The sequence below is a fragment of the Octopus bimaculoides genome, chromosome 9 (genome assembly GCF_001194135.2).
Source record: "Octopus bimaculoides isolate UCB-OBI-ISO-001 chromosome 9, ASM119413v2, whole genome shotgun sequence".
NCBI classification, from domain to species: domain Eukaryota; kingdom Metazoa; phylum Mollusca; class Cephalopoda; order Octopoda; family Octopodidae; genus Octopus; species Octopus bimaculoides.
In genome coordinates this window covers 28,349,021-28,361,320 of record NC_068989.1, presented here as the reverse complement: position 1 = coordinate 28,361,320, position 12,300 = coordinate 28,349,021, and the positions used below count along the sequence as shown (strand labels likewise).

The window sequence follows — 12,300 nt, the reverse complement described above, 5'->3', positions numbered from 1 at the left end:
ACACACACACACACACACACACACACACACACACACACACACACACACACACACACACACACACATTTGTAAGTATGTATGCATCTGTCTATCTACTTATCTGTGCACCGGTCAAGTTTTATTAACAAGTTTATCATAGAAGGCACTTCCTCAAGGTACTGGGAAGTGGAATAAAACTCGGATATATGTGTTTTCTACACACTATAATTTGACAGTGTGTACTTTAAGACAATATAAAAGTACTTACATGGAAACATTTAAAAATAATGAAAGTAAAGTTTCGTTGTATATGGCCCAACTTATAAACCGACTTTCGTTGAATTCAGACGGTGCTTTTCGTACAACAATACATAATCGTACTCCCCAGAGCAGGAAGAGAAGCTCGGCTGCAAAAGTTAAGGATAAAGTAAATTGCCATTGGCTGTATAATAATATAAAGACAAAAACAAATATTAACAAAGCATATTGTATATATCATAGAGACCAAATTACACAAAAAACTCCACCACAATCTCCAACGCTGCGATAGAATTCTAATTTGTTATTTGCAGCGTGCTGTCTAGATATATTAAAACTTTCTATATGTGCAACCGGTCAATACCTTTACAAAAATGGGTTTAATGAACTTGCTTCGTCGGCAACTGTGGTTGGAATAGTTTTGTGACAACATTTCCTGTTCTTCGACAAATATTGAAACACATATGTAGATGTGAAAATACTATAAACAACATAAAGAAAATCTTATTCACGACAAAAGTAATATCTGGCTCAGTCAATAGCCGGAAAAAATACAAAAATACGTATTGGTATGTATACTTTAATAGACAGAAAGTGAACTCGCGACACATATGAACACATGCACATACATATACGCAGGCAAACACATCTATCTATCTATCTATCTATCTATCTATCTATTTGTGTGTGCGTGTCTATCTGTCGGCACAATATGGTCGAATGGTTAATAAGCTCGATTGATAACAATGAGATCTCAGATTCAATCCCATTGAGAGGCATCTTAGGCAAATGTCTTTTCCTATAAAGCCTCAGATTGACTCATACCTTGGGAAGAAATTAAAGAGATGCAAATTATAGAAGCTTCTAGGATGGCTTATGCCACACTGATACTGCTTGAGAATTAACTTGTAGAATAGTCAACCTCTTAAATATTAATTCAAGAGTAGATAATTCAGTTGATTGAACAGCAGTCATCATTGTCGTACACTCCCTCCCTCTCTCTCTCTCACACACACACACATTAATATATACATTATATATATTGATATATATATATAGTGAATAGACAAGGATAATAGATCCAGGCAGGATCCCAAAACATTCAATAACGAATTTTCTAGCTACTAATTTTATGTCTACTTTGGATAAACTAGAGTTTCTCAAAGCAAATATCAGTGCTTAGTTGAGAAGATGTGTAATGGCTAATTATTGAATGAATTTGTCATATTTTTTTCTATCCTTAATATCAGTGAATCATTCTATTACTTCGTAAGAACTGGACCATAAGTTAAGTTTAACCGTATTCTTTAGTTTGTGTAGGTATTTACCAATGATATATTTACTAATTTTGCCTGAATCCGAGACAGAGGCATGCATCTACCAGTCTGAGGAATGGATAGGTGGGGAGAATTAGGCTTATGGTCTTTCAGGTTGATTCTAGGGGTTCTAGGGAGGTTCAGCTCTGTCCTTTAAATTGAACCTCTCCACTACCTTTTTAGCCTATAAGTCTAAATTAGGGTATTTTTATGTGTTATTTTATAGTTTTTCAGGTTATCTTTTTTAATTAAAGAGTTGTATAGATTAAAATCTAAGAGGTATATATAACCGATTATGTCCGCGTGTACTAGAATTAGTTCTTTCACTAATGTGTACAATTTCTTCAAGTGTTGGTAGAGGGAAACGGTGGCATTTAATGCAGAGTTCTTTAAATCTGGCCAGTCGAGGATAAGGTGGTGGAACCTTCCGAGATTTAAATAAATGCTGCAAATCCTCGTCGTTGTTGGTCTGGTCTTTTTTATTTTCTTCCCGATCGAACTGATATGCGCGTTCCTTGATGTGGCGTATAAAAGAATTGGTTTTATCAAAAAAGTTTTTTCGGTATTCTTTTTTGGCTAGTAATGAAATATCCTTAAAAGATGCATTTATGGTAAGCTTCTCTATATGCAGGTAGACTGCTTTAAGTGCTCAGGAAAAATTTGAGTATATGTATAGTGAATAAATCGAGATAATAGATCCAAGCAGGTACAATTCAAACATTCTAGTACTATCAAAGTTCTGGCTAACCACATCCAATGGCAAGGTATAACTTGGTACAATCCCAATATATTTCATCCGATGGATAAATCTTGAGTTCGCTTCGTTGGATTATAAACAGGAACGAAATAAAGGAGAATATGAATTGAAATATGATTCCAAATCAAGCAGTTACTGGTAACAAGAATAGTGTAAATAACCGGAGAACCTCCATAAGCGAAATGTGAACTCCGCTAAAAACGCTTGGAGTCGCTATAGCGAAAATAGTTGCATAATGGGTCAGGCTAATAATATACTGGGTATATGGATATATTACTATAATTAAAAGCGAGCACTGACTAAAGTATCTATGGAAGTCTTTCTAGATGCGTTCAACTGACAGTTGAGATAAACCGGTGGCTATAAGAAGTGCATCATCCTTGTACAGACCTCCGGAGTGGTTGGGGAAGTATTGGTTGATTTGGGAAAAGAAGGAAGTAACGGACCAGGTTAGTAAGCTGGGTGGAGTCGGATGAGCCCATGGTTATATCAAATATATCCACAGACTAGTTGCGTGATCAGTAATTATTATTGAAGCATAAAAGTGTTTCCCTAGTCGCCAGGATGATGTTGATTTCAGATCGGGAAATAAGTGCGCACTTCCTTGCAAGAATTAGGGTCTTATTTAAAAGATTCTCTCGTTTAGGCGGGTAGTGTATAAAAGCAGACACTTAGATTGTAGCAAACGAAATTCGTCTGTCATGGGCGTCATAATTTCTATTTCACGTGATTTCGGTCTATTGGATCTCCCTTAGGCACACACACACACACACAAACACACACACACACACACACACACACACACACACACACACACACACACATTCACTGTCAGTTTACTGATTTCAACATGTAATATAACCATTCGATAAATATAGCTCCAAAGAACAAGAAAGTTACGAAAACAAACTTTATCGACATGAGCAACTAATATTCTAAATGATTGCAATAGTAAATAACCATGTTGAAATCATTAAATTGAGTTCGAATCTCGCCGAGCTTGACGTTGCTTTTCATTCTTCTAGAACCGATAGATTAATCATACTAGTCAAGCATTATGATCTGTGTAATCGACTACAATATTTCACCGACCAAAAGCTGTGTTCTTGCCCTATGTCTACACTAGAAATCAATATCTTAGACATTACTTCAGACATTAAAACTCTTCTGTGACAGAGTTTAACTTATAAATATTCAGCCACCAATTTTCTGTAACAAATCATCCTTTTATGTTACAAATTTGTGACATTGGCGACTGATCTTCTCTTGATGATGTAAATATTACGTTAGTTTCTGATCTTTTGTTACAAATATTCTGTTATAAAAGAACAAAGAATCATGATTCCACTGCAAATGTGCTGTTGTATATATTCCGTTAAATCTAACAAGTCTAAGAAATATTTTATAACTGTCTGGACACAATTTTTCTGTTATAAACATTCTATTACACGTACATACACACAACCACCTCCCCCACACAGACACACTTCACATAAGTTATAAAGTTTAAGTTGACTGGGACATCAAGTCTCGCCTATTAGCTTGTCCAAGCGATATAAAAGATATTACCTTCTGGCAAGACAAGACCCGGAAGACAAGACTAAAGTCTCATTAAAAGATCGGGTTGTATACTTTTGTCAGTAATCAAACTAAATGATTTAAAGGTCAAAGCAAAGTTTTGAGGGGAGGAGGTTAATGTATACTATCGGCTCCAATACTTGACTACTACTTAATTTCATCGGTCCCGAAAGAATTAAAGGTAAAGTTAATCTCGGAAGTATTTGAACGCAATGCAAAAATTCCAGAAGAAATACACCCAGACATTTTTCCCGATGCTCTAACTTGTCACCTTGAGTATTGAAATAATAATAATAATAATAATAATAATAATAATAATAATAATAATAATAATAATTAATAATGATACCGCTCTAATGGTCATAAAAAATATTAATATCAACTGCGGCATTTTCCAAGGTGACTCACTTTCACCTTTAATTTTCTGCGTAGCTCTAATACCCATTACAAGTGAACTTAACAGAACAGAGTATGGATAAGTCATCTACTTTATATGGATGACTTAAAACTCTATGACAAAGACGATAATGAGCTTGAAAGACTACTTCGTACTGTGAGAGTATTCAGTGATGACATCGGGATGGAATTTGGTCTTGATAAATGTGCCAAGGCCACTTCCCAGTAAGAGAAATTGAAGACCTCACATTCTGTGGTGTTGGATGTTGACACAGTCATAAAAGAACACAAGCAGGAACAAACTGCAAATACTTCGGAATAAATGAGAGCTCTGACACTCAGCATGCAAGTATGAAAGAGAAAATCAGGAAGGAGTGTTACAGGAGAGTTCGAGCAGTCCTAAAATCCGAGGTAAATGCACGTAGCAAGGCTATAAATTCCTTAGCAGTTCCGGTTGTTATTTACAGTTTCAATGTGTTGAAGTGGAATATGAGCGAAATTAGGAAAATTGACAGGAAAATCCGTAAGCTACCGACTTGCAATAAGATGCACCACCCAAAGGCAGACGCAGATCGAGGCTTCATCAAATTTGAAATCTCCAACAAAACCACGACAATTGGCCTGGCAAAATATCTTGAAGCATCTAACAACTGGATGCTAAAGCTCGTTGAAAACAATGAAAGACGTAAGAAGCTTCATTCTGTTATGAAGGAAAGCAAATAATTTTCAAGTGAATTAATGCATGATACCAAGGTCGAACAATTGGCTGATAGATGGGAACAAAAACTTCTTCATGGCAAATATGTGGCCCGTAGCAAACAAGCCGATGTAGACCATCAGTGGCTACGGAGCTCAGGGCTAAAGGCAGAGAGTGAAGGCTTTATCTTTGATGCCCAAGATCAGAGCTTATTGACCCGGAACTATGAAGCCAATGTGATGAAAAATTGTGTAGACTCAGACTGCCAATACTGCAACGATGGGTTGAAATAGTTAACCGCCTAATCTCTGGATGTAAGGTTTTAGCATCTGCAGAGTACAATTCAAGGCATGACAAAGTTGGCCAATATCTACATTGGATAATGTGTCAGCATTATAAAATCAAAACTACCGACAAATGGTACAAGCACCACCCTGAGGAAGAAAATGTAATGATTCTTTGGGACTTCCCAGTATGTACAGACCAGACCATCAAAGCAAATAAACCAGATATTGTTGTGAAAGACCAAAACAATAAAGTTTGTTTATTGATTGACATGAACATACCCTGTGACCATAATATCTCGGCAAAAGAATTTGATAAGCTCAGAAAATAGAAAGATTTGTTAATCGAAATCGAAAATGTGTGGCATCTCAAGACGGTTACAATAACAGTGATTGTAGGAGTACTTGGAATGATCAAAAAAGGAACTGGAAATTATTTAAGAATGACCCCAGGCTTACCATCCATGCAGGAAGTGCAAGAGATTGTCTTAACTGTTACGTCACACGTATTGAGAAGAGCATTGTCGCTGTGAATTTTCTTTCCTTTTTATTCCCTTTATTTTATTTGTTTACTTTCTTTATTTTTTCCTTTTTTCTCTCTGTCTTCCCATTTATCTCTATCACATGACTTTGTAAATGAAAATTCTGGTGCATTTATTTTAATGGCCTACCTATGTATACAGTCCGTATCTCTTCCCTCGGTTTCAGGAGGACAGTCAGAAAGAAATGGAAACTTAATTGAAAGATGTTAATGAAGATAATAATAATAATAATGATCCTTTCTAATATAGGCACAAGGCCTGAAATTTGTGTGGTGGGGGATAGTTGGTCATATCGACCCCAGTACTCAACTGATACTTAATTTATCGACTCCCAAAGGATGAAAGACAAAGCTGACCTCGGCGGAATTTGAACCCAGAGCGTGGCGGCAGACGTGATACCGCTAAGCATTTCGCCCGACGTGCTAACGATTTTGCCAGCTCACTGCCTTAATAATAATAGTAATAATAATAAAGATGATGACGATGCTACTACTACTACTACTACTACTACTACTACTACTACTAATAATAATAATAATAATAATAACAGAATAGCATCGCGCTGAATAACAAATAGCCCCGCGTTGAATAAGAATAGCCCCGCGCTGAATAACAACAGGGATGTGCTACACCGGGCTCCCCATTCAAAGACAAATCTAATCTAATAACATCGTTGGAATTGGATAAAGGGACCTGTGGAAGACTTGAAGGAAGCGGTCTTTTAACGAAAATAATATAAAAAAAAAAGGAAATTTTACTGCCATACAAAGCACAGTTTCTCCTATACATGATGTCTCAGGGAAACATGTGCGAAACACACACGCGAAATCAACACCGGAAAGTTTACAAATTATAAAACAGAAATGGAACAAAACAGTAAATACATAAATTGAGTAATTACGTATACACTCGAATGTATACACAATCATATATACATTTTGATGCCCATAGGACTACACATACATCTCAATGTTTACACAACTATGTGAAATTTACAGGACACACATTCACGCATATGAAAACACGTGTCACAAACGAAGCAAAAGCCAAAACAAAACTATTTCTTTTATTTTTCGAACTAACACAGAGTGAACAATTCATACGTTTACTCAGAGATAAATATATTAACAAAAAAAAACAAAAACAAAAACAAAAAACAGACGAATACAGATCTGTTAGCCTTGTTTACATGCAGAGAACTCGGTGACGGTTTTGTCTCAAAAACTTAACCCAAACAGACAAATACGTCCCAAATGTCAACGTCGAAGCTCGTCATGCCTCAATGATAACAAAACAAAATGTGAATCTTCTGTCGGACACAGCTTCGCCCTGACGATTAATATATCTCAAAGGCAATTATCAAAAGTTGTTGGGCTGAATAAGATGAATAAATTGATCATCTAAAAGGCTCGTTTTCACGTCATTACCTTCATCTTGGCACTTTAAAAGTTGAAAAATGTGATGGTTTCTTCATAATAGCACCATGAGACAAATTTTCGCTGCCCAAGTTGGAAAAATACTGCTTGATGTTACTTTGATACAACAATGGGGCCAGTGGAATAGACAGAAAAAGAAAAAAAATTATTACTAGCTTTCAAAATGCTTTTATAGAAGTATTTCTTTATTGGGAAGCCTATTTATAAATATGATAAACAGGTTGAAACCCTACCTTCCCCTGCTCAATGCAACAAGAAAGGGATCTAGTAGAGGATAAAAAAAATAACACACCAGAAGTAAAAAACGAAAAGAAAAGAGAAGTAGAATGCATGTGAGTATTGGAAACTTTGTGTTGAAATTCTATGGTAGAGCTTTCTGCAGAAAATTCTATATCTGATATTTTGCTTAATGCAAACACATATATATCTTGAATATCCACTAACCTTGTCATTCCAGCAAAGTTGGCAACGAAGATTATTTCTTGTTACAATATTTGCAAGTAGTTCATGTTTTAGTAAAACTATTTTTACAAGTTACTTTCTATACCAAAATATAACAGAAATTGAAAATCACCCGCTTAGTAGTGGCAGAGGGATAAAGATATACAATATCAAACTGAACAACAAAAAAAAAAATCATAGGACATTTGACTCGTAAATATGTGTGTGAACAATATTTGTCTTAAACACATTTGTCGTCGACCCAATGTAGTATGCTGGTCTGAAATCAGCATTCATTTCTACCTTGCCACAGTATAAACTCGCAAGATGATTTCCATTAAGCGGACACTTAAAAGAGTCCATACAGTTACAAGATAATGTTACCAATGTTTGACTGATGTTTTGAATTAGTGGAATTGATAGAACTTGTGAAAGTTTTGAAACAAGAGTTGTAAACTTCAATAGAATTTCTATGAAAGATTTTATATCTATGAAATAAAGCCGACTTAAGAAATTCATTTGTTATATTGTATGAACATTCAAGTTAAAAGCATGATTAAACCAAAGAGCTTTCCTGTTTAAATTTCTACATCTGGTAGCTAAATTCCTGGTTACATATTCCATGTGAAAAATTCACTACAATTATGTGGTTCATTATAAAATTTCGTAGTCTTTATAAAAGCAGCAACACCTGAAGCTCAGGATAATATACGTCTATTAACAGTACGTTCTAAATTAGAGAATATTTTACTGAGTGATTATTAATATAAAATAACTATTCATTACAGTTATATTTTAAGCGTCTAAATCTACAGTTTACATTTAGAAAATGAACATTTGCTAGAATTCTCTCAATTGTAATTTTTAAATCTAATTCACCGGAAAATGAAATAATCTGTCTTCCAAAATCTGCCAATGCAATCTGCATTCACTTTTCACAATAGAAATACTTTGTCATCACAATAAAACCATCCGCCAAACGTCGGCAACCGTTTACACAAAGTGTCTAAAACATGTAGTTTCCAACCAAAAACACTCTAGAAACATCAAACAAATTCTGCCAAGTTACTATTAATGATAAGGCATTGGTAAAGGGATAAGGCTTTTACCTTTGCACATCTATCCAATGAAAGTTTTTCTTCGGTATTAATTTTGTACGTATAATCAATCGTTTTCTAGTTGCTTTCATGACATTAATATTCTTATTAGATTTCTGTTTGGTTCCTCAAATTTCTTTCCATGATCGGAGACCAGAGATTCGGTGTGAGATTTAATATCTATCGTGTGTGTGTATAAGAGAGCCAGTATGTGCGTGTGGAAGAGGGCTGGTGACCTTGACGTGTGTGTGTGTGTATGTGTAGGTGTGTGGATGTGGGGCTGGGAAGTGGTCAGTGCTAGTGTGTGCGTGGTGGTGTGATGTGATGTGATGTGGTGTTGTGTGGTATGGTGGTGTATGGCGTATGGTTGACAGGAGCCAACTCGGTAGAAAACTACTTTAGGATTCTGCATCTGTTTTGGCAGGGCTTTATGGCTGGATGCCCTTTCTAACACCAGCCGTTCTGTAGAGTGGATTCAGTGCTTTTTACATGGCACTAGCACCCGAGAAGTTAGTTTTGGCATGACCTGAATACCCTTACAAATGCCAACCACTTTACAGTATGGACTGGATGCTTTTAACTTGGCACCAACACTGGCAGGGTCACCAAATAACTCGCAAGAGAAGGAATTATGAGATGGGCAGGGTTATTTGAGAAGGGGAATTTGTGTCAGTGGATGAAAGGTTAGACTGTGACAGAGGGACAGGGAGGTAGAAACTGGTGTATTGCTATAAAGGAGGAGGCAATGGAGGAGGTGATTCGGTATCAGATGATGAAAGGTTAGAGTATGACAGAGAAATAGAGTGGCAGAAATAGGTGTCTTACTATAGAGGAAGTACATGGTAACCCAGTGAGAGAGAGAGAGAGAGAGAGAGAGAGAGAGGGAGAGAGAGAAGAAAGATAGAGAGGGAGAAGAGAAAGAGAGGGAGAGGAAGAGAGAGGAAGAGAGTGAGGGAGAGAGGTGCAAGAAAGAGGACAGAAACAGGTGGGCTGATGTAAAGGAGATACTTGGTTACCTAGTCAAAGGTAAAACAAGCGGAGAGAGTGGCTGCTGTAGAGGAGATACATGGCTACCCAGTCAAAGGGAAGAGAAAGGGAAAGGGAGAGATAGAGAGTGAGAGAGAGAGTAGGAAATAGCAATAGTATAAGAGAGAACAAAAGAGAGATGAAGTTCCAGGGTATGCTCACAAGTAACAAGGATGTGATGGTAGAATAAGTAAGAAAGAGGTATGAAAGTCGTAATATACGCGATGAGGTATTGACAACAAGGCGCAAGGAGGGAGTGGGGATTGCAGCGATTGGCGAAAACGTGGGTAGAAAAGTGAAAAATATTGTATGTGGTTAGATGATCTAAATTTGTTTTTTCAGCATATTGGCACAGAATTTTTTTTTCTTTTCCTCTTATTTATAATTGTTTGTAATTTTCATGTTAAAAGGCATTTCAATATGCTGGCCACAGATAAGATTTTGTTTGAAAATTTTTTCCTTATATTAGAAATATATATATATGTGTATCAATACGCCAATTTGTACGTACCTGACGCGTGTGTCAGGCTTAAGAGAAAGAAATTGTTGAAAGAAATTTTGTTGCTTAAATGAAAATTTTCAAGTCGGCCTCTTGTAATCTCTGGAAGAGATTTGAAACCACCAGCCATGCGAATTACGCTTTCACAACACCCATATCTACTGGGCCACCGAAGCGGCAATATTATGAAAGACAAAATTAAGATACTTAAATTTGATGCGTGTGTCGAGCAAACGAGAGAAAGAGTGAGAGAGAAAGGGAAAGAGAGAGTGAGAGGGATTGGCTGATATGTATTTGAATTCCTTTCTACGATTGAAATGAAATTGACCCCTGGCTATTAAAGGCCTAACCATACACACACACACACACACACACACACACACACACACACACACACACACACACACACATACACACACACACACACCCACACACAAGAATTTGTAAATGTTCAAAAGAACGTAAAATAATTCTTCTTGGAAATAGTCGATCTACTATTCCAAAGAGATTTAGAGCAATCTTAAGGTAAAATAATTCCAGTGCTAATTATTTGTGTGCTGTATATTATTATTTATTTGCTCATTATTCCGTTTTACATACCTAATAGATTCTTTTCTACTCTAGGCACAAGGACTGAAATTTTTGGGGAGAGGGCCAGTCGATTAAATCGACCCCAGTTCGCAACCGGTACATAACTAATAGATTCTCTATCATATAATAGCTAATGGTGAGGTCCATTGTTTCATCTGAATATATTGCTTCTTGGGACAAAAATGGTGACAACACACGAAGGTGTGCTTAAATTGTTATCGTACATTTTGATTGGTTGTTATATTCATTAGATTCTTGTATTTGTGCGTTCGGTGAATGTAAAGAGTGTAACTGCGCCCTCTTTGAGTGTCTAAATTACATATAAGTATTTACTGGAATACATGCGTGAATGTGTTATTAATGTATCTTTTACAGATGCCAGCATATGTTTAAAGAGTTCATGCAACATATTCTATAAAAGACAGATAACAATTATGTGTACATATATGCACGTGTGCGTATACATCCAATTTACAAGCATAGGTGCCTACATACATACATACAAGCATATGTCTACATACATACACATATATACATAAATTATTATTCGTAACCTGTGTTACTTCCACGACAATCTTGGGTTGTCAATAAAACCGAGTGACCAGTTGGCAAGCCCGTTACCAATACAATATGTAGCAGAACAGTAAAAGTATGCAACACTTTTTCTAAGTTTTGGCATATAACCATTGTTATTATATAATTTCCGTCCTGTTTCTTTGTTTCTTCGTTACAATCCATTCCTTTCTTTATAGAAAAGATTCAAATAACTGAAATCAAAAGATAAAATATACAAAGCACCAAACACATGCATGTATCTATAGCTAGAAATGTTTGACATAATAGTGCGCTTCAATACTTACAAATATTTACACTAGTCATGCAGTGAAAGTAGCAATGTCATACATAGAAAGTTGTTTTTTAATAAGTCATCAAAGATGTTCAATTAAAATCAATAATAATGTACCAAGAAGTGTTTTCACAAAATAAAAATAAACAGTAATTGCAAACAGATTTCCTACCTATAGCAGCCGAATGGTCCCACCAATCAGACGAACATTGGAACGCTTGCAATCCACTAGTGTGTTTACCTGAAAGAATATATTTTATATAATCTGAATATATCAATATAAACAGTTACTGAATGCCTGGCTATTTATCTATCTGTCTATCAATAAACGTTTGGGTGTACATGCAGGAACATACTAATTAGAAGATACACATATCTTGTTAAGTGCATTTATTCGTTCAAAGCTGTAAAATTACTCCATCAGTATTCCGAACTTCCAGCTTATATGATTTCTTCAGTTAACCTTGTATATATCTGAAAGAATGCCTATTTGTCATAAATTCGGAGTAACAATGGAGAGAAACTGCAGCAGCTCCGAGCTCCGAACATATATATA

The 12,300-nt window shown here is 35.9% G+C and overlaps 1 protein-coding gene across 5 annotated transcripts in view; it reads right to left on the bottom strand.

Annotated features, from left to right (window-relative positions):
* Window positions 1-12,300, bottom strand: part of LOC106877599 (probable G-protein coupled receptor CG31760) — a 1,064,573-nt gene that overhangs the window by 67,234 nt on the left and 985,039 nt on the right. For all 5 annotated transcript variants that reach the window (XM_052970509.1, XM_052970508.1, XM_052970506.1 and 2 more), the window contains 2 exons: window positions 11,917-11,985; window positions 248-386 (listed from right to left, as the gene is read on the bottom strand). In XM_052970509.1, coding sequence (XP_052826469.1) covers window positions 248-386; window positions 11,917-11,985 — 208 coding nt within the window. The remainder of the gene's footprint in view (window positions 1-247; window positions 387-11,916; window positions 11,986-12,300) is intronic.